The 27,325-nt window shown below is 30.0% G+C and overlaps 1 protein-coding gene across 1 annotated transcript; it reads right to left on the bottom strand.

Annotated features, from left to right (window-relative positions):
• Window positions 1-368: 368 nt before the first annotated feature.
• LOC123659994 lies at window positions 369-26,152 on the bottom strand. Its single transcript, XM_045595144.1, has 2 exons — window positions 25,768-26,152; window positions 369-914 (listed from the first exon to the last, which is right to left on the bottom strand). The coding sequence occupies exons 1-2, from the start codon at window positions 25,920-25,922 to the stop codon at window positions 602-604; spliced, it is 468 nt and encodes a 155-aa protein (XP_045451100.1). The 5' UTR covers window positions 25,923-26,152; the 3' UTR covers window positions 369-601.
• Window positions 26,153-27,325: the final 1,173 nt, after the last annotated feature.

Below are 27,325 nucleotides of genomic sequence, written 5' to 3'. Positions count from 1 at the left end.
AGCCTTTGCTAATATTACTGTTGGTACCAGGCACGCAATTAATGTTTTTGGTAAGCATTTTTAGCAAACAAATATGTGTGTGTTTTTATTTCTGCTTGCGTAGCTTGTTTTAAATTTTTTTTGTATAAGTTTGTTATAACTTACATTGTTGTGTTATAATTTTAGTTTAAAAAAAAATAAAGAACAATAATAATTAATTTCAAATATACATCGGCATCATTGAAATCATAAAAAAAAATGGTGGCACAATAATGCTTAAAGTAAATAATAATTAAATTAAGACTTAGAACATTATAAAAATATTATTTTGTAGTGATTTTTAGTTTTACGTACATTTATCGTATGTACCTACATCTTAAAATATTAGCTTACAGTCTACATCACTTTTTTATTAGGCTTTAGTTTATAAATAGCAGTTAATTATTATATTCTATCTGAACCACAGTCTCATAAAAATCACTAAAAATACCGATCGGGCTAGGATCGTGTTTACTAGAATTGCACAGTCCATTACTACGTATTACAATAAGTAATACGGTCAAAGACAAAAACTAGCATTGAACTAGATTGTTCAGCCTCCTTCGTTCAGATCTTTGATAAATCAGAGAATCCTCATTGAATCAGAGTGTTTCATGATGTTGTGTTCTATGCTTAGATGCTTTGGGGCTTCGCAGTAATCGCTCGAATCCGAGGAGTCTTGAAGCCGCTGTCGATTATACGATGCTATCCTTCTCGCACGCGTGTCTGAGTCGTAAGTGAGAGTGGGATGGACTTCCTTCCTTGACCTGAACGGTAGGCGGTTAGGTGTACTGCTTTGAACATCTGACATCGATCTGATGTGTCGTCTGAACTTTGATTCCTTGGATAGAGGTGGGAACATAAATGCTCCTTCTTTATTTTTGTCTTCAACGGACCTGAAAAAGAAACAAAAAATAACTTAAAATTAATCAACTAGCTCATAGAAGCTGTAGACACATAAAAATAAGGTACACGGTATTTTCCTCATAATTAAAATGTACGCATCGTAGTGCCTTGAACTTATTACGAAACATTGATGAAATGTTAAATGTCTTTTTAACTCTTTTTATTGTTTGCAGTTATATATATATGTGTGTGTTCATAGGTAAAAACTACGTACTCTTTTAGTTCCAACCTCGTACATCTAGGTCTTATTTTTAACGTGATAACTAAATACTAAATTTTCTAAATACATTTATGTACTTAATTAAAAACCAATCAACAAAATAAAAAAAATAATCTAGAACTAGAAAATATATATAAAATTCAACATTTTTTTATTATTGTGTTGCTTCTATACTATCCGAAGGAACTTCGTTCCTACCTGGTGTCCATGTCCCACATAATTTCATTATTTTTTATTATTACGTATTACATTTTCAAAATATCTCTAATAAGGAGAGTAGCTTATAAAACGAATGCGAGTAGCATTTGAATAAAGAAATCAACAAGGTTTTATCAGTTTTCTTGAGATAAATTCGAAGAAATTGATTCTTATCAGTCTCAGTAATATTGAGTTTACAAATATAATTAGGTATACATTAATAGACATTTAAATATACCTCACAGTAAATATCTACATATCACGTGCCTAATGACTTGCAAATATTTTACTAAACAAAGTTAAATTTACATGCAAAATAGGTTTGACGGCTTCTGTATTTGTTTTGTCTGCAGCGTTTTAAAGTTATCTTTCTTTATTTTAACTTATATAATATATATATGTTGTTCGACTCCTAGCTACGTTTCTTCAAATGGGGGTTCTGTAGATATTATAGATAACGTTATAAAAATATCCAAAACCTTATTTGATTTTTATATTATTTTAATATAAGAGCTACCCTGGCAACGTACTTCGATCTGCATAGCCGTCCAATTATTTTTCTTAGCCTTTAGTTTAGGGTACGTCGATAAAGTAAAATATTAATATTAAATGACATATATAACCGCATATGGAAACGAATTATTTTTTGTGCAGAATGTTTTTTGTTGTAAATTAGAGCCGTGCGAGTCTACCGGGGAACGAGTTTGTCAAAGTAGAAGTCTATTTAAACAGTCAAAATTAAAACTAGGCCTAGAATTATTTTTTTACGTGGAACGTGACCCTATTACATTTACAGAACCCCTCATTTGAAGGAGCACGTACATTTACGAATCGAACACCTTATATAATTAGGCTTCCATTACAGATTGTATAGATTTTTAAAAACATCGTGATAATTATGTTCTTGGCTATTCTAAAGTTGCAATAAAGGATCAAAGAATAATTAATTGTGTAAAAATATACTTAATTAGTTCCGATAGAAAGAAACCAATTAAATTTTTATAATAATTTAAGTATTTGTGTTCGTTTCGATTAGTTGTTGGTGGTTGGTGGTAAATTTCCATGAAAAACAAAAACGAGCTGATAATTGTACTAACTCATTAAGATTCAACAGTTTTATGGAAAACGTATTAAGATTGTTACATTAACAGTGTTAATTGCTTACGTCCATGTGATAATCAATATTAATTTGAAGCTCGTGCTGTTTGTAATGATTGTGTTTTGTACAATATACATTAAAAATATACCACCTTCTTTACAAGTTCCCCTTGATCTAAAATGTGTTTTGAAGAGATACTTACGTACATAATTTTTGTATGTAGTTATATAGTCCTTATAATGTGACCTAGAGTAAAAGATACTGTATTTATTCAGTCAATAATATATAACGATAAATATTAAACAATATAAATTTTACTACATTAAACAAAAATTAAACAATATAATAATGTATATTGTTAAAAACAGCTTTGTTTGTAATTTTGTCACTAAAACTTTTCCGTTATCTGTAAGAAATAAATTATCCGATACAACATTTTTAGTCTTATGTGCTTAAATATTTTATTTACATTATTTATTTAGCGTTTTATTGTTATACATATCTATAAGTTAAGTGTTTTGCTACGGAAAAAAAAGCAACAGCTTTTGCATTTACAAGAATATACATTTATTATTGAAATTTTACGAATATATAAGAATATATACAAACGGAAACCATTAAATTAAACTAATTATAGTACAAACCATTTCCAAGCTATATACCTATACGAAAAAATGGTGAAAAGATGGTGGTCAAATGGAAACTATAGTTTAAATTGTAGACCAACTGTAAGGCTAATTTCTCACTTCTATTCGATTGATTAATCAGTATGTAGTTTAGGAATTTAATGTACTATATTTGGTTTAATTGTATACCTCTCTTTTGTATCTATGCTGTATACGTATTCGTTAGATGTTTACGGCTCAAATAAATGTAATGAACCTATTAAGAAATCGGTAATCATGCATGTATGCTTTTCCAATAATAATAAATTAAACTAGTCTATACTAGTATTATAAAGAGAAAAGATTTGATTGTGTATTTGTTTGCATTGAATAGGCTCAGAAACTACTGAACCGATTTGAAAAATTCTTTCACTGTTAGGAAGCTACACTATCCGCGAGTGACATAGGCTGTATTATATTTTCAAAACAATTAGAGATCCTTACTAAAACTCCAATAGTAACCCAAGGGGTAGAAAAACTATCTAAAATATTCTTAACAAAAAAATCATTAAAATAAAAATAAAAGTTCATTGAAATAATAATATTCAAACTTTCCTTATAATTTTTTTAAGTAACCCGAAGCAAATAGAAGGGTTTATGTGTGTGTATTATATTTTTTAATTTTGAAATTAATGATAAATACCCATGCGAAGCCGGGGCCGGCCGCTAGGTAACTAATAAGGCAGACAATACACCCTTAGAATTATAAATAAAGTTTATAGTATCGGTAGTAGTGTGTCGTCATCTATAATAATAGATACATAAACAAGTGTATAAAATAAGGCTATTCAGATCGCGGTTAATCTATATTTACATATTATATTACAAAATAAATTACTTGCTTAGTGTCCGTGTATTTTTTCTATTTCTGAACGCGTTTAGTTACAACTTCAGTATGACAGTCGTCCTGGATTGTCTGTATCTATTCAATAATAGTTGTTTTAAAAATAATCGAAGTTTTATTTATATGTCAGTTTTAACTCTACGATCATATAGTACTGTGTGGCTACGGTACTAAAGAATTTAGCCACCCCCTCTCTTCCCGTGGGTGTCGTAAGAGGCGACTAAGGGATAACACAGTTCCGCTACCACCTTGGAACTTAAAAAGCCGACCGGTGGCGGGATAACCATCCAACTGCTGGCTTTTAAATACACAGGTTGAAGACGGGCAGCAGCGTCTTCGGTGCGACAAAACCAGTACTGCGGTCACCAACCCGCCTGCCCAGCGTGGTGACTATGGGCAAAACACATGAGCTCACGTTATTTTTGGCGTAAACTTGTGGAGGCCTATGTCCAGCAGTGGACTGTATGGGCTGTAATGATGATGATGATCATATAGTAACAGCTTAAAGAATTATTCCCTAACGAGTTTACATACTTAGATTTTAGCGTCAGTACATGACAATGACTGATGTATCGTTGAAACTGTCTATAAACGTAAGTTACGAGTACCTAATGCCATTTAATTATCCTTAATATATAACATATAAATATAAATTGATACTCCACGGTAGCTCTATTAACTCTACATTGTATCTATGTAATAAAACGCTAAGTACAGTTAAAATAGTCTTTATAAATTAAAATGTATCAATTTATTATCAGGTTCACAATGTTGAGTAAAACAATTTGTTTTAAATTGAAGCTGACGGTCGCTTTGAGAAATTAGTTTAGTAGACATCTTGAATTATGAACTATTGTTGCTGAACTTCTACATGTAGGTATTTGATAAACCTAAAAACTACTGCATCGATTTTCAAATTTTTTTCATGAAACAGCCAAATTTGTGTATTTACTTGGGGCGAAGCAGCGAGCGGAAAAATTCATTCTTGAATTGATTGCCCCGAGGGACATTTGATAGTATGAAACAGCTTAATCGTGTGGAAATGTATAAACAAATTTTACCAAAGAAATTAAATGTGTTTAAGTTCTTCACGACTCTACTTCAATATTTTAATTAAAATGAAATGGTTCTTACATTAATTTAAACGTTGCATAAAAGTGCAATACATACATTGTACTTTTTCTTATTAATTAGGCTTTTGCAATTGATTTAAATCATTCGCATTAACATTCTAAAGAAGTCTCCACAGCTCTTAGTCGTATTTCAATTGCGTTTCAATGCTTGAATTCCGATTACTAACACGTTAGACTTATAACTTACACAATTACAACACATTAGTAGACTAATGCCGAGTTGCACGAAACAAAATTAAAATTTAAGTAGAGATTAAACTAATTTAATCACAAGAATTTCATACAATTCTTGCGATTAAATTAGTTTAATAACTACTTAAATATTTATTTCTTTTTCTGCAACTCGGCGTAAGTTTATAATAAATAAAATTTACAATGGTCTTTCAATGCGTGGAATTCTGGAAAACGAAACTTACTATTTGCTCAATCAGTGAGGTCATTTATTGACCGCCGACCTGTCATTCTGACATGATTTTAATAACAGAATAGAACCACAGGTATAAACAGCGCATAGTGTACAAAAAGTCGACCGTTCGTGACTACTGCGTCATACGGTAAAGGTCACTTCAAATTCAAGGAAAATCGAATCTTCCGTGACCTAACTCTATGGACAGATATTTTAAAAAATGAATTCGAATACAACAGTTAGGATAAAGCTGAATTTGAACATAAAAAATGAGAAATAATTATGTAATTAGCTAAATTCATAAAAATATAACAGTCTACAGAATTTAAAATAGATAATTTTTTTATTCGGTTACGCCTTTTTAAAAATATAATTATGCTCTTCAATGTACAGTTAATTTTTGTCACTTACGTATTTTATACTACAATTTTGATAAAAATCTGTGTACTATATATAATATATTAATTGTTATAATTGATTATATGATAACGGTGACTTAGATGACTACGTAACTTTTAAATATAATTACCTATTATAACTTGTGGTCGCCCAGTAGTCAAAAATCGACCATAATTTTGTTTTCAATTATTAACACAGACTTTAAAAACCAACAAATATGTACAAATGTATAGAGTAATAAATAATAAGAAATCTGCATGTGTGTCAAATACATCGTAGTGTGCAGTCATGTTTTTTTTTATTGATTTAATTTATTTTTGTATATAATTAAAAAAAAATTGCATTGTGCTTTCCTTTTCTATATAAACTATAAAGCATGCGAAATTTCATACTCCTCCGTCCGCGAATTTTTCGTAAAAATTATATAGAAGATACCTATGCTCGTACCCTTCAAAGTAAATGTATATATGTATAGTATATTTCCATTTGTTTTATATGCCTTGTGGGTATGGCATCAAAGAATATAGCCACCCCCTCTCCATGACGCTGAAACTAGCAGCCACTCTTTATATCTCTGCTTCTAAACAACAGATTGATTTGTAACTTTACACAAATTAGTATCGTTTGTTCATCTAACTATGGAAAAAAATCCAAAGGGTAAATACCACCCCTTCTTTTTTTTTTAAATTTAAAAACTAAAAAAGGAGGTTAATTCGATATAAAAGCTAAAAAAATAATGTTACTAAGCATAAAATAGGGTCAAAATTTGAAAATAAAGGTAATTTATAATAACGAGAAAGATTATAAAAAAAAATTTACTTTAATTTTTTTTTATTTTGGGCATTTTTTCTAAGCAGACGATTAAATAAAATTTATTAAAGTTATCATATCTCGGCTCATAGACACTGCATTTTGTTGTAACTTTGCAGAAACCTTTTCTTTACTATCAAAAAAAGATAAGACAATTTTCAAAGCGGATACTCAACCCCTTCTATTTATTTTTATTTTATTTTTTTCTCTAAGACAACGCCTATGTACCATTTCTTCAAATGTCTATATCTCTGCTCGTGGACACTACATTTTGTTGTAACTTCGTAGAAACCTTTCTATTACTGTCTAGAAACGATGATAAAAATTTCAAAAGGGATACTCAATCCCTTCTATTTTTTTTATATTTTTTTTTTCTCTGAGACAACGCCTATATACCATTTCTTCAAATATCTATATCTCTGCTCGTGGACACTACATTTTGTTGTAACTACTAGAAACCTTTCTATTACTGTCTAGAAACGATGATAAAAATTTCAAAAGGGATACTCAATCCCTTCTATTTTTTTTTATTTTTTTTTTTCGCTAAGACAATGTCTATATACTACTTCTTTAAATGTCTATATCTCTGCTCGTGGACACTACATTTTGTTGTAACTGCGTAGAAACCTTTCTATTACTGTCTAAAAACGATGATAAAAATTTCAAAAGGGATACTCAATCCCTTCTATTTTTTTTTTTTTTTTTTCTCTAAGACTATGCCTATATACTACTTCTTTAAATGTCTATATCTCTGCTCGTGGACACTACATTTTGTTGTAACTTCGTAGAAACTTTTCTATTACTGTCTAAAAACGATGATAAAAATATCAAAAGGGATACTCAATCCCTTATATTTTTTTTAATTTTTTTTTTCTCTAAGACAAAGCCTATGTACCATTTCTTCAAATGTCTATATCTCTGCTCGTGGACACTACATTTTGTTGTAACTTCGTAGAAACCTTTCTATTACTGTCTAGAAACGATGAAAAAATTTTCAAAAGGGATACTCAATCCCTTCTATTTTTTTTTATTTTTCTTTTCTCTAAGACAATGCCTATGTACCATTTCTTCAAATGTCTATATCTCTGCTCGTGGACACTACATTTTGTTGTAACTTCGCAGAAACCTTTCTGTTACTATCTAGAAACGATGATAAAAATTTCAAAAGGGATACTCAACCCCTTCTATTTTTTTTAATTTTTTTTTCTCTAAGACAATGCCTATATACTACTTCTTCAAATGTCTATATCTCTGCTCGTGGACACTACATTTTGTTGTAACTTCGTAGAAACCTTTATATTACTATCAAAAAACGATGATAAAAATTTCAAAAGGGATACTCAATCCCTTCTATTTTTTTTATTTTTTTTTCTCTAAGACAATGCATATATACTACTTCTTCAAATGTCTATATCTCTGCTCGTTAGTTAGTAGTAGTTATAGAAGGGGTTGAGTATCCCTTTTGATATTTTTATCATCGTTTCTAGATAGTAATATAAAGGTTTCTACGAAGTTACAACAAAATGTAGTGTCCACGAGCAGAGATATAGACATTTGAAGAAGTAGTATATAGGCATTGTCTTAGAGAAAAAAAAAAATAAAAAAAAAATAGAAGGGATTGAGTATCCCTTTTGAAATTTTTATCATCGTTTCTAGATAGTAATATAAAGGTTTCTACGAAGTTACAACAAAATGTAGTGTCCACGAGCAGAGATATAGACATTTGAAGAAATGGTACATAGGCGTTGTCTTAGAGAAAAAAAAAATAAAAAAAAATAGAAGGGATTGAGTATCCCTTTTGAAATTTTTATCATCGTTTCTAGACAGTAACAGAAAGGTTTCTGCGAAGTTACAACAAAATGTAGTGTCCACGAGCAGAGATATAGACATTTGAAGAAATGGTACATAGGCGTTGTCTTAGAGAAAAAAAAATTAAAAAAAATAGAAGGGGTTGAGTATCCCTTTTGAAATTTTTATTATCGTTTCTAGATAGTAATATAAAGGTTTCTACGAAGTTACAACAAAATGTAGTGTCCACGAGCAGAGATATAGACATTTGAAGAAGTAGTATATAGGCAATGTCTTAGAGAAAAAAAAAATAAAAAAAAAAATAGAAGGGATTGAGTATCCCTTTTGAAATTTTTATCATCGTTTCTAGACAGGAATAGAAAGGTTTCTACGAAGTTACAACAAAATGTAGTGTCCAGGAGCAGAGATATAGACATTTGAAGAAGTAGTATATAGGCATTGTCTTAGCGAAAAAAAAAAAAATAAAAAAAAAATAGAAGGGATTGAGTATCCCTTTTGAAAATTTTATCATCGTTTCTAGACAGTAATAGAAAGGTTTCTACGAAGTTACAACAAAATGTAGTGTCCACGAGCAGAGATATAGACATTTAAAGAAGTAGTATATAGGCATTGTCTTAGCGAAAAAAAAAAAATAAAAAAAAATAGAAGGGATTGAGTATCCCTTTTGAAAATTTTATCATCGTTTCTAGACAGTAATAGAAAGGTTTCTACGAAGTTACAACAAAATGTAGTGTCCACGAGCAGAGATATGATTACTTTCACAAATACAATATAATTGCCTCCTTAGGGAAATTGCAATATTAAAAAAATAATAAAAGTGGATTATTAATTTTTGTACCTTTTTTCTAATGTTTTTTAATATTCTAAACGACCTTTGATTTAAATTTTAACCTTATTTCATGCTTAAAGACATAGATTTTTTGCTTTTATATCGAATTAACCTCCCTGTTTGGGTTTTTAAATATAAAAAATAGAAGGGGTGGAATTTACCCTTTAGATCTTTTTCATAGCGAGATGATATAACGTCACTAATTTCTGTACAGTTACAACTTAATCTGTTGCTTTTTTAAGAGATATAAAGCGTGGCTTTTAGTTTCAGTGTCATTTAATTTTGGCTGCTAGCTGCTAGTTTCAGTTTCATCCCCTCTCCTCCCGTGGCTGTCGTCTGAGGCGACTAAGGGGTAACACAGTTCCACTACTACCTTGGAATCTAAAAAGCCAACCGATGGGGGGATAACTATCCAACTGCAGGCTTTGAAATAGACAGGCCGAAGACGGGCAGCAGCGTCTTCGGTGCGACAAAGCCAGCCCTGCGGTCACCAAACCGCCTGCCCAGCGTGGTGACTATGGGCAAAACACATGAGTTCGCGCTATTTTTAGGTTTTCCTAATTTTAAGCACCTTTATTTATTTGCTTTTTTCAGTTTGTACGATTCTTAATTACGAGTAAAGTATGAAATATTCAAATGATTTTTGTTTATAAATGTCTGATAAAAATGTGATAAAAAACCTTTTTTATCTTTTAACCTGCATATAAATAAAGATAAAATTTTTGCCTTATCTAAGATATATGATAAGTGCATCGCAGTAAAAATCAGTTATCAAATCAAAATTTTAGACTTTAACGTTTATCAATATTCTTATTGAAATCTATACTTATATCACGTGTTATTTCGCGTGTATTGAAGCAAAATACTCAGAAGTGAGTTTTATCTGAATTGTGTCTAAACAATACATACTTGTTATATCTTAATTTTATCACAATAACTCACGTGTCATAATTATGTTATTGTATCGTAATTTGTGTAATATAACATATAATAAGAATTGTATTAGAGAGTCAACTCTAACAATGTTTTAAATGAATCATATATTGTTATATAAAAACAATATTATAAAGACAATATTTTTGCAAAAGATTTAGAAAAAATATAAATTTACTCATACTTCTTTATATATATAAATAAATGTAACCGTTAGGCCATTGGATTATCACGAAATTTCAAAAACCGCTCATGAAATGTGACTAAGATGTATCTAGTTTAAAGTTAGTAAAAGTCCGCTACGAACAGATTTTGTAACAATACCGGATTAATGCGGTGGGCTCGAGAAGGTTTTTATGACGGTCTTTCATTTTCCGTGCAAATACTATACATTTATTGTAATAAACTTTCCATAAGAACAGATTTTGAAAAATGATACCTCTAGAGCATGTGTTTTTTTACACACTGTTGTCTGTACCTAAAGCAAGCAAATTAATGCTTGAGTTTATAGGTAACAGCCGGTGTATCAGCATCATTTTTTTTTTGGTAAATAAACATTCAAGTAATAAAGATATCATACCTATATATACGTATACGTGCTGTAATTGAACTCCGTTCTATTATTTGAATACAAAGTTTGATGTTCGACTTAACAATTCGAAGTAATTGAACGATAAATTAAATGGGTTCTATCGAAAATAACCAAGATCAATGACTCGTCTGATATGAGAACGTTATGTTATAATGTGATATCTATATATAACACATATACTATGTATATTATGTAATTCATATACCTGTATGTAAGATTAAATTTGATTTTACAATCATAAAACGCAAAAGAATTTAAAAAATATTTTAACACTAGCAGAATTTGTTCATGATGTGTAACACACACACTTTAAATTATGTAATTCATATACCTATATAATCGTAATAAGTATGTTAGATTACATTTATTACATTCATATAAAGCACAAAAGAATAAATTAGTTATATAAATTGAATGTATGAAGAATGATTTCAAATCTTTATTTTAATTGAAATTCAATTTATACACATATATCTCTAAAGGACATACAGACAAACATATATATATATATATATATATATATATATATATATATATATATATATATATCCGTAAACTATACATTTAATCATGTCATGATCTTCAGCAAAGCGTTGTGCATGAGCCCACAAAGTTTTCTGAGTTGGTACGACCAAATGAATAAAATAAAATAAAAAACGTAGCAACGCGCGCAGGGTACAGCTAGTGAAAAGATAAAAGACAAGTTACATCATCTATTGTGTTGGTTCCCTTACTGTAACTCATAGAGGGTAAACCAACAATACCTACACATTAGAATGTTATCTAAGTACATTCAATATTACAAGTAGTGTTTAAATGTACTTATTATCACATAAGGAAAAAAAATTTATTACGTTGATATTTCTAGTTGTTTGCTTAATACTAGAATACTAGCTGACACTGCAGACGTTGTTCTATCTCGCGAACTGTCAAAGTTGAAATAATCGTTACTTTTTTTAAATCATTCCACAAGGACCTTCTACAAAGTATTGTAAACTTTAAAACGATAATTAGCTAACACAATGCAACCGATATCGAGTTTTACGCCTAGCACACATGTAGAAGTTTATTTTTATTACGCCTGTATAAAAATATATATAGTTTATATTACATGTACAAAATTATATTATAATGAGTATAATTCTTAATTTTTATGAGAAATTTATATAATAATCTTATAAAGAACGAATATTGCTCATTTACTTTTAAGTTACAAATTATATTTGTGATAAACGTATCAGTTATTTAATTAGTTACTCACTTAAATATTCCTAGTACTTCTTCGTACCAAGTACGAAGTATTTTTCACATGTACATAATCATATATTTTATATTATTACGATATTATATAATAGGAATATATACAAAGAGTACAATTATTGCTTTGAGAAAATGCGATAATTATTGTCTATGTACTATCTAGACTAATATTTATATAGAAGGAAGATTTGAGGTTTTTTTTTTGTTTTAATACTCAAACACTACTGGGACGATTTAAAAAAAATTTCAACTGTAGAATTACCTACGTTATCACTGAGTGACGGAGGCTATATTTTAATATTTGAACGAAAGAATACGGAACAACAAAAATCTAGTAAGCCACCCGCGCAAAGCCGTAGGCAGCAAGCTCTATTGGTACTAGAAATGAAAAATAAGAGTGAACTAAAGATCGTCGAATGTCGAAGTTTTTTTTTTTTTTTTAATTACCACGGTTGTTTTTTTTTTATAACAACACTAAACTTAACCCTATAACATTTTTTATCAGAATTGTTTAATGACAAAAAATTATAAAAAAGCCGTGGAAATACACTTACAATTCTAATTTATGTAATACTAGCTGACCCGGCGAACTTTGTATCGCCTAACACAAACTTTATCGTATGGTATTAAAGTTCAAATTGACTTTTAAGTATTATCACAAATCTTTTGTATAGGAGTATAGAAAAGTGTTGTTTTTAGACTTTTTCAGGAAATTTAAATTTTTTTTTTCAGAATTTTTCTCTCCGTAAGAACCATCCTCATACTTCAAGGAATATTTAAAAAAAAGAATTAGCGTAATCGGTCCAACCGTTCTCGAGTTTTGCGCTTAGCAACACATTCAGCGACTCATTTTTATATTATAGATATACTAAAATGAGCTTTCGAATTGATTTGGCACCGCTTACTGTTACTTAATATTGTGATGCCAAAATTATAAATATAGATTTTCTATTGTTTTTAAGACTACTATTTATTATTTAAATTATATTTACTAACGTTAAATTTACCTGTTTCTTTAAAATGCATTTCAATTGTATATCAGATACTTTTGCGCGTTAAGAAAAGTTTATTTATTCTTCCAAGAAATTAAACTTAAAAAAGTAATCCGAAACTCATTGAAATAAAAACTATAATGAATTATTAAATATCTAATATTCAATAATTTAATTTCAAATGAAATTATATAGAATATACTTTTATGCTCACAGTATTATAAAGTTATTGTTAGAAATGAGGAACATTTTTGCTCTATCATCGCTCCGTACCTATGTCCCGTTTATTTTTGTTTCGCACAGAATTTTAAATAGAATGTAATAAACATAAAATACCTCAACTGTACAACATTTATGAAAACGTTATTTACATTAATTCGTCTGATAGAACAAGTGTTTTTACAAGAAATCACCTTCGTAAAATTCTACATAAATTAATATCCTCTATTAGTATAGTATATCTAAGGTCGCCTGTAACGCAACTGTGAGCTAATTAAGAGTCAAGACTTGTAATATAGCTTTATAACATAGTATTTCTAATAGACTAGGTCTATATAAATAGGCGGTATTACAGCTCTTTCTTTAAAATAGATCAAGGCTGGAAAATTATATTTTTGCGTCCAGATATAAAATTAAATCTATAGCTCATATAAATTAATTCTATGCTAATATTATGAAAAATAAAGTTTTGATTTTTCATTTGTATTGGATAAGATCAATACTACAACCGATTTTTTTTACCAGAAAAATTCTTTCACCAGAAGAGTTACGTTATCACTAATATGTGTAATGTATGTTACGTGACTACATAGTCCAAATTTAAATAGACAAAACGGAAAAGCCTAAAAGTTTAAACCGCAGACGGTAAACTAGTTACCTAAATCACTAAATATATACTTCTCATCAAAAAAATCGAAATACCTTGCAAGTTTATGTTTTGTAAGGATTATCAGTTTTTTTTTAATATTATTATTTACGAATAAATACCAAATGTCGCTTAGTAGTGAGTTTTATGAGGTTTTCAAATTCTAATGTTATTGTTCTAAATTCAAATTAAATTTTCATAGGTTTTGTGTTTTTTTCTTCTTCGTTCGTGTCAACCATGAACATTTTAGACTTTTCGTTCCTTTCGTATTTCAAAATATATACGCTTCAGCCTATAATACCCCACTACTGGGCATAGGCCTCTTTCCCCATGTAGGAGAAGGATCAGAGCTTAATCCACCACGCTGCTCCAATGCAGGTTGGCGGATATATTCTCTACTATGAGTAACGATCGCTATCAGGTGTACATGATAACAACCGGGACCGATGGCTTAACGTGCTCTCCGAGGCATTCAAAATATATAAAGTTCGGTTATTTATTTATATTATTTTGCTTAGTTATCTAAATTGTAAAAACGTAATTTCCTCTTTACTCTGCCAGCGTTTATAATCAAAATATGCATATCTGCATGACTTCCTACACAATAAATCAAAACCTGTTTATTATCAGCCAGTAATGCAAACACTAAGCGTTTATAAATAAAATAATTTTTATTTAAAATTAAATATCTTGTAATAACACGTCTTTGTTTGTATATTAAAAGATTATTTTGAATTCATCTACTATATTTTAATTTGCTATTATAATAAAACTGAAGAGTTTCGCAAAACATCCAAAAACAATCTTGATTATAAACCCCAATTGAAAAATGGGTCGTCTAGTACTGTAAAAACAAAAATTGTAAATATTCATAGCTTAATCTTATTTTAAACCTGGAATTGTATCTATAAATAATGAATTGTTTTATGTTAAGATGTAGAATGTAGAGCACATTGCTTTAAACAGGTAAATATAAACAGAAATATGAAAACAATATGAGTGCCAAATGGAACGAATACAAATGATGTTCAAAAGCGTAAAACGGCTAAAAAAATTGATTTATGATAAAAGTACTTTTATTTTAACATATATTTCTAGTTTTTAAGTGAATTGCTGATTAACCAAAAAAAGATGAATACACATACACACACACTTCAGCCTAATACAGTCCACTGCTGGACATAGGTTTCCACAAGTAAGCGCCAAAAAACTGGCTTTGTCGCACCGAAAACGCTGCTGCCCGTCTTCAGCTTGTGTATTTCAAAGCCAGCAGTTGGATGTTTATCCTGCCATCGGTCGGCTTTTTAAGTTTAAGTAAGGTGGTAGTGGAACTGTGTTACCTCTTAGTCGCCTCTTACGACACCCACGGGAAGAGAGGGGGTGGCTATATTCTAACTACCGTAACCACACAGCACAAAAAGATGTACATCGTTAGTTTATTGAGGAATATAAACCTACCTATCAAATGTGCTTTAGTTTGTAAAGAAAAATCGTAACTATAAACTCAAGCATGGGGAAACCGTATAGCTTGTCTGATTATACATTAAATTAATATTAAGACCTACATTGTTTAATATTACGTACATATGTTTTTTTTTGTAGATACAAGTTGATAAAAATAATTAAATTATAAAGACAAATTACTTCAACGCTCAGTAGGACGATGAAAGTCATTTGTAAAAGAATTCGATCGTCTTAAAACATTGAATATTATTTGTATTGACGTCATAGAAACTTTTATAGAACGAAAGGCGCAATCATATTTATTTACATCAAAATTTAATCTAAATGTTACGTAATACGAAAGAAAACATTGATGTGGTTTAATAATAATTGACATTTTTTCTCTCTGCAGAATTAGCAGGCAGTAATGGAAGCTGCTTTATTTAAAAAAAAATACTAAAGACCAATATAATTATAATTTGTCAAATTAACGGGCTAAAAACATCTTTTGACGCCTACTTGAATAATGAAATTAAAATTTTCACTTGATTTCATGTGAATATATTTCGAGTTAAATGTCAATTAACGCAACCAGCGAAGCGAATAATCGATTACAAATTACAAATAGTAGGTACTTCATTACACGAAATTATCGGTTTGAACTTGACCCACGCTATTAACAACTAGAACATTTGGATTTAATCCAATGCGCTACTACGAAGAACGATAAATTATTTTAATACTTTTATATAAGTGTAGCTGTTATTCTTTAAGAACAGTTTTAATCGAGTTTATGGTCGTGTTACTACAGAATACATGAAATGACATCGCCTAAGTATGTTATGATATAAATAGCTTTTTTATTATCACTATAACCTCTATTAATCAATCTTTATTTTTTTTTATCATTATTAGAATTCCGCACTCACTGTGTAATTGAATAATATTACTAAGATTCTGTTGCTCTTCTGCCAGTCTATCATAATAAATTTATAAATTGGGAACGTAATAATTGTAGATTTATATATTATTGTAGATTTTGGTGTTTATTTAACACAATAGAACACTACTCGTTTTACCTCCGACACAGGGGGAGCCGTTAAAAAAATTCAAGTAAATTTTATCTGAAACGTAATAGGTCAGCAATAATAAACTATTACACTACACAACATAAAAATAAAGCTTTTTAAATTTTTTATTTTTTAGCGATGCGTGTGAAACGTAGTGTGAAGAATCACGTCCGCCATCGAAAAGGGAGGATCCTCCACCAGACGGAAGTTGTGTCTGGCGGGCTAACGCCCCGACGGTTGTTGTCGGGATCTTGTATATATACTTAATGACTTTGAAAACTCTGATAGCGCGATGTAGCATACGTCAGTTTTTCTCTAATTACGTAGTTTCATAGTCGTTCGTATTTCGCGTGATAGATGTCGCCACAATTTTTATTATTTAAACACTTCATTACACTAATAACTCTATTTTTGTTAGGTACATTGTATTGTATTTTGTTTAGCTTTGTGTTTTGTGAAGGTAAAAGCTATTGAAAATTTAAATGTCTGCACGAAATACTTTAAGTAAATACATCCGGTAATAAATTGTCGCGGTAATTGTTTAGTAATAAGACGTTCTTATTGTGCGCATGGAATACGGAATAAGTCATCGTTTTAGTAACATATTTTTTAGGGTCTGTTTTCTGTTGTGGATAAATATTATACTGCGCATAAGTTACAAATTAATTTTAAAATCAGGAGATAGAATAGGCAATTAAGACCTAGGTCGCCTCAATTAAGAAACTACATCTTTTACGGCGAGTTGCACGAAAAGAAATTAAAATTTAAGTAGTTATTAAACTAATTTAATCGCAAGAATTGTATGAAATTCTTGTGATTAAATTAGTTTAATCTCTACATAAATTTTAATTTTGTTTCGTACAACTCGGCGTTAGATTCCCAATTGCAATTAGAATAATGCCATAAATATAGGGGAATTTGGTGGATTAAAATAATATTATATCATAAATCCATTGAATACCGTCATCTGTCAAATAGCGTTACCGGCAGCGGATGAAATAGGGCCATTAATATATTGATAAAAGTATGTGTGATGTGTTAGGCCAACAGGAAATTAATGTTAAACGTAATGCACTTGAATCAACTTAATGCTAAATGAAGATAAAACACGGAAACGAATAAAATACCGACATGATACAAGCATTACCTTCTATTAGAGATAAAATATGCGACGCTTGGAATTACTTATGCGAAAAAGTCAACTACTACTACGTTTTCAAGGTATAGTCTGGGTACGAATTTATTGCGCAATAAATCAATAATTTTCAAAAAAAAATGGAGTATAGGTAGTAAGTGTGTGTAACGATTGTTAACTATAAATATACAAATGTTAGTATATCTTTGAGATAACCTAAAAAATTATATTGATGGCTATGTTATTTTTCCAATGATGAGGATAATTGGATCAATCAAGAAATTGATTATTTAGAAAGAATTGTTTTATTGCGTTAGTTTTGAAAGCGACGCAATAATACCGGCAAAAGTAATAGAAAAAAGCAACAAATATTCTAGATGGGTCTGAATAAACTACACATTCGTCAAAAAAGGTTATTTATACGTTGGTATATATGTATATCTATTTTATATATTTTACGAGTATTATAATTCATTTTCATTATAAATATTAATTTAATTTAAATCTATATCTTGTAGATAATATTATATATCAAAAAGTTGTGTTATTCCCGTTGTATGAATAGTAGATCGTGCTCGATAAGTTTATTTTACTTTAAAGAAAGTTCTGTTCTCAGCTTGAGGCCATTTTAAAAACATTAATCATCAACTCGGAAGTAACCGCCAGGGACCTTCATTTGCAAACACACGATTACTCACATATTATTTTTAGCCTTTAATAGCAATGATTGCGATCCAATCAAACGCAAAAAGGTGAAACCACACTTGGTAATATTACACATGAAATTGTCGATACTCATCATCTATACAAGTACTGGAAGTTTCGTTGTTCTTTCTAGAAACATAATAAACTTACTCGTACTAGTTGGTATGCGCAGCTTGTCTGCATTCAATTACTAGTTAGTAGCCTCCCTTCAAGCCTTTTTGTCGCCATAAAAAGTAGCCTATTTCCTTTTCCAATGTATATTCTATGTTTGTATAAAATTTCATCAAAATCCATTCAATGGTATAGCCGTGAAAGTGTAAAAAGCATATTCGATTATTTTCTAAACATGATAGCTACGATACTCTTTTTTGTACAATCAGATTTATTTATTGTTAATCGGTATTTAATTGTTCCATTAGTATAAAAGTAGTTCCATTAGTATGTACATAAACATTATTTACCTGTTGTTTTACGAAAACTTAAAAACAGTAAACGTAATTCTATATCTGCGTAGACAATAAAGCCATATCCCAATTATAACTTCATTAAGTATTCGAATATTTAATTTCAAGCTAATTAACGTTTATTTTTCTGTTTTATTAAAATATACTTGTAGGTGTATCACTCACAGTCATGTCAACACTCTTTATTTTTGTAATTTAGTTGTTATTTAGTTTGTCTCATTATTCATGTTTATGTTTTTTTTTTTCATTTATAGTTATATAATAAAATCTTTTAGTTTAGATAGCAATATGAGCAGAAAATTTATAATTAATATATATGAACAATCGTTTTTTACGACGTTAATAACCACTTTAAAAAATAAATAATAAAAATATTCTTAGCGTATTAGTAAGTATTTCAATGAAACTATATTACTAAAATAATTTAAGACGTTTATAGAAAAATAATACACTCAAATATTTACATCATTAAGTTAATTGAAAATTGAAAACTATAATGAAAACTTCGTGAATAGTTACGATACGTTTAATCTAAAATTTATGTATGAAAAAATCTTTTACATTTTCGTAGCATACTCTAACTCTTGCTGGTTATTCTTAGTGTTTCAGGGTTATCTCGGTTGCTCAGGACATGTTCAATGTTTCTTTTTTTATCTAGCCATTGTTCGTCTTAGAGTAAGATCAAAGACGAATTCAAATTAAAATAAGGTAATATTATATTGCTGTAAAGTTTGCTTGTTTATTTATTTTAACAAGAAGAGTTTCGTTTCAAAGCTGGCAAACTTTTAATCTGACTTTAGTTCGGATTATTCATACTTTGCTACTAGACTAAGTCTTACTGACAATCTAGCTCACTTTTCTGATGAAATGGTTCGATCCCACTATGAGCGGATGTTTACTAGTACAAGTACCATCCCTCGAATAGTACATGAAGTCGTCTGTCCCCATTGTTCCCAAGCACTGCCAACGATCGTTACTCTTAATGGGGAAATACTCCTAGTCTAATGGTTGATAGTTTGCCTCCATGGTTTATGGAGGTCAGATGGCAATTGTTCTTTGTAAAAATCGATAACTCGTCAAGTTAAAGTAAAGTATGTAAGTCAGTGTAGAATATTAAGTCCTAGTTATACTAATTAGTTTTTCTTAATTTGTATGTTTTAGAATTTACTAGAGATATATAATATATTCTTTTGCCTTGGATAATCTACTTATTAGAGAAGGTAAAATGAAATTAGACATTATGTAAGCCTAAGAAGCGAGTAATTAGTCATCATCATCATAACATCAGCCTATCGCAGTCCACTACTGGACATAGATCTCCACAAGCTCAAGCCAAAAATGGCGTGAACTTATGTGTTTTGTCCATAGTCACCACGCTGGGTAGGCGGGTTGGTGACCGAGTAATTAGTATCAAAATTCAATCCAAGTGAAAATACGCCGTATGCCTAGTTTTGTAATAAATGTATTTTAATACTATTACTTTAATCTATTTAATTTATTATTGTGAAACATTTTCATAATTTGCCAAGTTTAGTCATGATACCTTAAATGTATTACAAATTAACCCAATTTGATAAAACCCTGTTGTCACGGCATCTTTAAGTGGAATATAATGTATTTTATATTATGATTCGAATAAATAATATACTTAATAATCAATTTTTTATTTATACTCTTTACTGTACAAACATTTTGACTAGCCCGTTGGCGCAGTTTGTAGTGACTTTTGTAGTGCTTTCTGCTCCGAGGGTTGTGGTTTGAATATTTCATATTTTTAAGGGGGTCGAACCGTTTCAAGGTCCGACAGGCTCTCCGATCAATGTTTCAACATCTCAACGTTCAATTTCGCAATGTCTCCACTTTAGAGTTTAGACCCATCTGGTGTAATGATGTGGATCTAACCGTCCCGTACCCAGCACATCCCTATGCCAAAACGCTTCCTAGCTTCTAAAAACACGTCGTGTCCATGTTTCGTAAGAAACTCCGACTCCGTGACACCGAAATTCGAAATGATTTGAATAAATTTCTTGTTGTATGTACTCGTACAGTAACTAGTTTATGGCATTGTGTTTTATGCTTTAAATGCTTTATAAATTATTTTTAAGACCCGACGGCGTAGACGGCGTTATTACCTACGATTTGGTGCAGTTGTTCAGAATTCAATTTCGGCGATAAAGATTTATGTTTTTATATATATATATATAGTATATGAATAAACAAAAGAGTTGTCTATGACGGGTTTTATTTCTTGTAAAATTCCATATTCGTTATTAAGTAAATTCAATAAAATTTCATCATGAATATCTTAAGATCATTTCTTAATTCAATATTTGTTAAAGATTTATTTTAAAGTGCTATCTACGTTTGAAATAAACGAAAGTGAGACTCCATGTTTAACAAAGTCACGATGACACGTTGTTGAAACGACTATAAATGAAGTTCCTTATAAATAACTTAATTATTTATTTATTTTGGCGAAAGTAAAAATTATAATAAGCGATGTCATAGCATTTTACATTTCATATAGTCATTTATATATCAATAAAACTACGTTAACTGTTTGTTCAAAATATTTTTGTAGATGATCAAAGCGATACCTTTTATATACACGAAAGTTTTAGAAAAAAAAAACTTTTTGAAATATTTTTGAAGAAAATAAAATTAGTTGTGTGGAGCGATTTTCATAGTAACGTTAATCGTAAATTCGTCAGCACTGTTCATTAAAATATAAAATAATATAATTTACCTATTAAGTTATTTCTCATTTCGTCGCAATACTGACTATGTTTACCAATTATCATTAATAATATAATTTAATCTTCAATACTAATTTTATATTATTATTCTATTAATATGTTGTTTGTACTTTAAATACGCTGAATATCGTTTATCATTGCTTAGTGTTAATAATAAAAAAAATATCAAGTTGGGTATTTTTTATCGTTTGTTTATGTAAATGTTAGTCATCTTCAATTATAATAATTATCATCAGCGTTTGTCTCGCCATGTAGACAGGCTTTCACTGAAAGAAAGTAAGTTCTTTTCTTACATTTGTACCTATATATATATATGGCAACACTGGTACGAGCCACGGGTGTGTATTTAATTAAGCAACTACTAGGACTGCACCTATTTACCTTAAACTGACTACTTTCTTTTAATATTTAAATTAAAATATACTAGTACAGTTCAACTGCAGAGAAGAGGGAATGATTTTTTTTTTAATTTAAAAGAAAAATTGTAGACTCAGGAAAGTTAAACGTATGATTAATAAGGATGCATATATGTTTATTTCTTATTTTTGAATATATAAATTAAATAATTTTTCATCGTCAATATAGAAAATATAACTACAAATAAATACGCTTAAATTTAGGCTTTTAGTATAAAAGAGATTGCAATTATTGTAATATTAAGAGAGAGTTTTAGTAAGTAAATAAGAATCCAGAGGTAAGTTTAAAAACACTTCGGAACTTTGGTGACATTGTATCATGAATATTTTATACAATTCCAAGAAATACAAGTACTCGAACACTATTAATTATTTATGCCCGATATTAGAAGTTTTCTTCAACTTTTTTCTCAAGTAATCTAACTTTCAAGGTAGCAAACGCAGCAAACGGAACTTAACAAAACCATAATATCTAAATGTTACTGGGACAACTAATTCAGGTGAACGGTGAGATTGCATTCCCATTGAAAATGTCATGGTTGAAACGCTGAAATATCATGGTTTGACAGCATTGAGGTAGATTATTCTGAAGTATGATATTTATAAATAAAATCCCTGTCAAAAATGAAACATTGAAAAATTGTAAAATTTTAGTATGATATGTAAAATAAGTAATAAATTAATCTTAGCAAAATCTTTTTTTATACCAAAACTATCTGTAAATATTTAGTTATTAAGTTGTGAACTGTAAATATGTATAATATTTAATATCTTATACTTCTATACTAATATTATAAAGAGGTAAAGTTTATAACTTCGTTTGTATGTAGGAGGTAATCTTCGCAAATACTGATCCGATCATGAAAATTCTTTTACTAACAGAAAGTTACACTATTCAGGAGTGACATAGGCTATATTTTATTGTAATTGAACAAAAATCCAGTGAATAAGAAAAATATTAAAATATAATATCAAAATGGTAAATAAACTAGCGCCATCTATTGAAAACAATTTATTAGTCTTTCGACGTTATTAATTTAGTCTATCGGCGACGTTTTCTCAATTTTTGATAGATGGCGTTGGAGCAACATATTATTTATTTAAGTGCTATAAAATTTGTTCTTTAAAGTATGATATTTGGTTAATATAATAATAATTAACGCCCAACGAAGTGGGCACGGGTCGGCTAGTATATTATATTCTTACTATCTTACGCATACCATTACTATAAAATAAAGTCGCTTCAGATAAGACGTAAATCGTTGAAATAGAAAGGTAAAAATGTAAATGTAAATGTAAATGTAAAATGTAAGGTAATAATGTGTAAAATAGGCACGGGCAGCAAAGAACCATTGGATGTTTTGTGTGTCCCTAAATAAAAATTGTATTTTTGATATATGTATATTTTTCTAAGTTCCTAAAATTCAATTTCCAATAAATATTACGTTACCCTATCATTATAATACCTGACACATTATTTTGTATAAAATACTGATACAAGCACGAAGTCTTCGCCTTTAAAGTCTGCGATTTGTAATAAACGCCAACGTACTTTGATTCAAACAAAATTATGCAGGCTTAACTACCTGGGTATATAATCACTGACCAGTCATGGCCTGACTCTTGATTTCCGGTATTTTAATAAGCGATATGTTAGTAATGAAATATTATTTTATTATGTTAGAAATATTTGAGAGTGTTAAACTTTTTTTTTGCAGTCTATGACAATCACGACTATTGTAGTTTTCTACTGATAAAAGAATTTTCAAAGGTTCAGTACTTCTAGATACTAGTTCCAACAGATTTACAAACTCCGTAAACAAACTAGTATTAGACATTTTTTTTTTATATAACTGTCAACATCGTACTGGAAAAAGTTCGAAGCTTTTATACATTTCTTGCTGTTTTGAAAGCACTATTTCATTACACACCAGTGATGCTTAAAAGGTTGGGCGTTATTTTGTCACAGTATAGAAACCACAGAAAAGGTTTTCTGACGGACTTTTAACTGTAACTGTAATTAAACTCATACAGACCTTCTGTACCAATTTTAATGTATTTCGCAATATAAATTAAGGCCTTATTGTACATATAAAAAAAATATCTATCACTTTCTGTTTATAAATTTAACTTTACTGTATTTTTTCCGAAACGTGTAAGGACACAAAACTATCAAAAGTATGATATTATAATATCTTTAAACCATTCTTTAATAATGAGTCAATCTGTTAAAGATTTATTGTTTTTAATATTTAAATTACAAACAGTAAACATGTTAATTCATAAATCGTCGATAGACAAAGTAAACATTAAATGCATAACAATATAACATTATTGTAGAAATTCGTTGTTTATCAATATTGATTAAATGTTTGCTATATGCTCGTATTTACATCACTAAATATAAAAGGAAATGATCTCATCTTATCGTCGATGTATTACAGAAAAGGTTTGATATACCTATATTAGTGGGCTTAAAATGTATTAATAATTTCATTTTGTATCACAATGATAAAGTAAAAAAATTTTGAGGTATTGTTAGTTTTATCTATTGATATAAATTTTTTAAGAAGGCTCGTTTTAGAAAAGCGTTTTTTTCGATAATTTTATAGTCGGTACACACCTAGTTATTTGCGTATAACTTAAGACAAAATTACTAATAATGGAGTTTGGTTTAAACGATGTTCTATTGTGTAAAATATTAAGACTGAGATGGTATAAAGCATATGCTATTATATTGCATATGCATGTTATCAGCATTACGTTATAAACGATGCAGGTCAAATGTAGCATTGAAAAAAAACGCGAAAGCTTTACATACGCTAGTACGATTGTCGTCATGAAAAAACATAAAAAAGTCTTTATTATCGTATATCACATAATCGTATGTAGGGTATTTATAATTCGATGCGAAATACTAGATAATAACTGTTTTCTTCAAATCGATACTGCATCGACTTTTATGGGAATTCCGTGAGTGAATGTGTTTTGCGTTAAAAATTTATATTTACTACGACATACTATAGGGTAAGGTAGTAGCTATTGTCTTAGTAAGTCAATAACAGTAAGTATTTTATATATTTCTTCTTAAATTAGTTACACAAATTTAAAACATCGTTGATATACATAGGTATGAGAGTTTGGGTTCGTCGTGACATATGAAAACGAAACGTGATTATTATTTTAAATTTATAACTTTAGTCTTTAATACGAAAACGAGTTTTAATGCCTTCGTAGTACATAACAACTTGTTTTCATGGACGTTTTTTTAAAACTGTATACCTAAGTAGTTTTTATATACAAATATTAACATACGGTAATGTGGATATAGTAACGTACATAGGTACAGTATGTTTTAATTACATTTTTTATTTTGTCATTATTATCTACTTCGTATAATATAAGTAATATGAATAGATCCACTGTATTCTTTGAATCTATCAAGAAAAAACATGAAACTAAAATCAAACAAAACATATTATCACAATCAACAAATAAATTATTTAACATTGCCGAGACTCAACTAATTACTTACATCAGTGCGTCATGCGTTCAAACAATACATCGAATAATGTGTAACCATTAACTTCGTTAATATATTACTCAAAAATGTTTTAAAACATACATATATGAGAGAAGTAATTTTATAAAAAAAAAAACCCTTGAAACACCTCGTTTTCATGTATGCAATACCTGAACAATGCTTATCTCGGACAATCGAATCGAACGCGCACACATTGAACTCCCAAAATTAGATAACCAATCGAATAAAATGTACACGTGACATACAATGTACTCACTTTGGTTTGAAATAGTCCGATATTTGACTGACTTTCCAAAACATTTGCACCAGCAGCATCAACAGCGTGTGGTTGATCAGTTTGTACAGTTTGTAACAGCTCTCCATTACTCCTGTTTCTCGGCTCCAGAGAAACGGTAATGGCACCTCAGTCATCCGTCAATCCTTAACTTACAATTGTAATTTAAAATATACGATTGCGAATTCGCGCCCGATTTTGAAAATTATTTCGAAACGTGCAGCGCGGCCAGCGTTCGAGTGTTGATTGCTGCTTATCACTATTCACTAGCGAAGCGCCTTGAATGACAACATAAAAACAACTACAATATGCGCCGAGTTTGACCGCGCTCGATCACCGGTGCACGCGAACTAAAGCCGTGGAGTCGTGAACTGACGCCCGCCTGTGTGAATTTACTAGCGAGATGACGACGGATGACTCAACAGTCAAGCCACAATTGACTAGTGGTTTATAAAAAAAATCCCCAAAACTATTCAAAAACCTTAGTTTAATATAAATAATTTGACATTCATATTTTTTGATAGATTTAGCCTGTAACATACTACTGGGCATAGATCTCTATATCCACGTGTAAGAAGGTTTCTGAACCTTAATCCAACGCCCTGGCATATTTTTCTATTTGTGTTTAAATATTTTTCGTTCAATGGGTTCAGTCGTTTCATTGATTTTTACATAACGTGTACAGCGATAAACACACGCTACATTTCAAAATATACTGATAACAATATCATCTATGGAATCATAAATGACGTTTGTTTTAGCTTTTCAGTGATTGTTCCAGTTTAAAATTTGAGTACTTTAGTACTTAAATTGTAATATAAACTATGATCACAACAGTTCTACTTGTATTCGTTTATTTATATACTATTACTAGCGACCCGCCCCGGCTTCGCACGATTGCAAAAACTATCAGTGTTCCTCTACTATATTATGCATGTATTATACATATAAACCTTCCTCTGGAATCACTCTACTTACTAAAGAAAACCGCATCAAAATCCGTTGCATAGTTTTAAAGATCTAACCATACAGACAGCGACAGCGGGAATCTACTTTGTTTTATACTATGTAATGATATGTCTATGATCTGGGCCTGCCACTATTTCCCAGATAGTTAAACATTTTAAAGACATTGGTAAAAAGTGTAATAGCAAGAAAGAAGGGGGACCTATATTAATACCTATCTCTGTTAAGAGGCAACGATTGCTCTGATGTAATGGTGCGTGTGTCGTGTTGGTGGCGCGTCGCGGCCGCCGGTCGCGGGTTCGATTCCTCCTCGGAGTAGATATTTGTGTTTATACAAATATTTATTTCCGGTTTAGTTGTAAATCCTTGTAGGTCTCCCCACCGTGCCTCGGAGAGCACGTTGGGCTCTCGGTTTCGGTTGTTATCATGTATACCTGATAGCGATCGTTACTTATAGTTGGCAATTTATCCGCCACCCCACACTAGGGTAGCGTAGTTGATTAAGCTCTGATCCTTCTCCTACATAGAAAAAGGGGCCTATGCCCAGCTATGGGATGATGGAGTGGCGTAAAAT

Source organism: Melitaea cinxia, chromosome 14 (assembly GCF_905220565.1).
Source record: "Melitaea cinxia chromosome 14, ilMelCinx1.1, whole genome shotgun sequence".
Classification (NCBI taxonomy): domain Eukaryota; kingdom Metazoa; phylum Arthropoda; class Insecta; order Lepidoptera; family Nymphalidae; genus Melitaea; species Melitaea cinxia.
Note: the sequence above shows the minus strand (reverse complement) of the source record. Positions and strands in the feature narration are given on the sequence as shown.

Coding starts and splice junctions, on each gene's coding strand:
- LOC123659994 (XM_045595144.1), bottom strand. CDS start 25,922: ATGACTGAGGTGCCATTACCGTTTCTCTGGAGCCGAGAAACAGGAGTA. Junction 915..25,767: donor TCGGACTATTTCAAACCAAA/GTGAGTACATTG, acceptor TTTCTTTTTCAG/GTCCGTTGAAGACAAAAATA.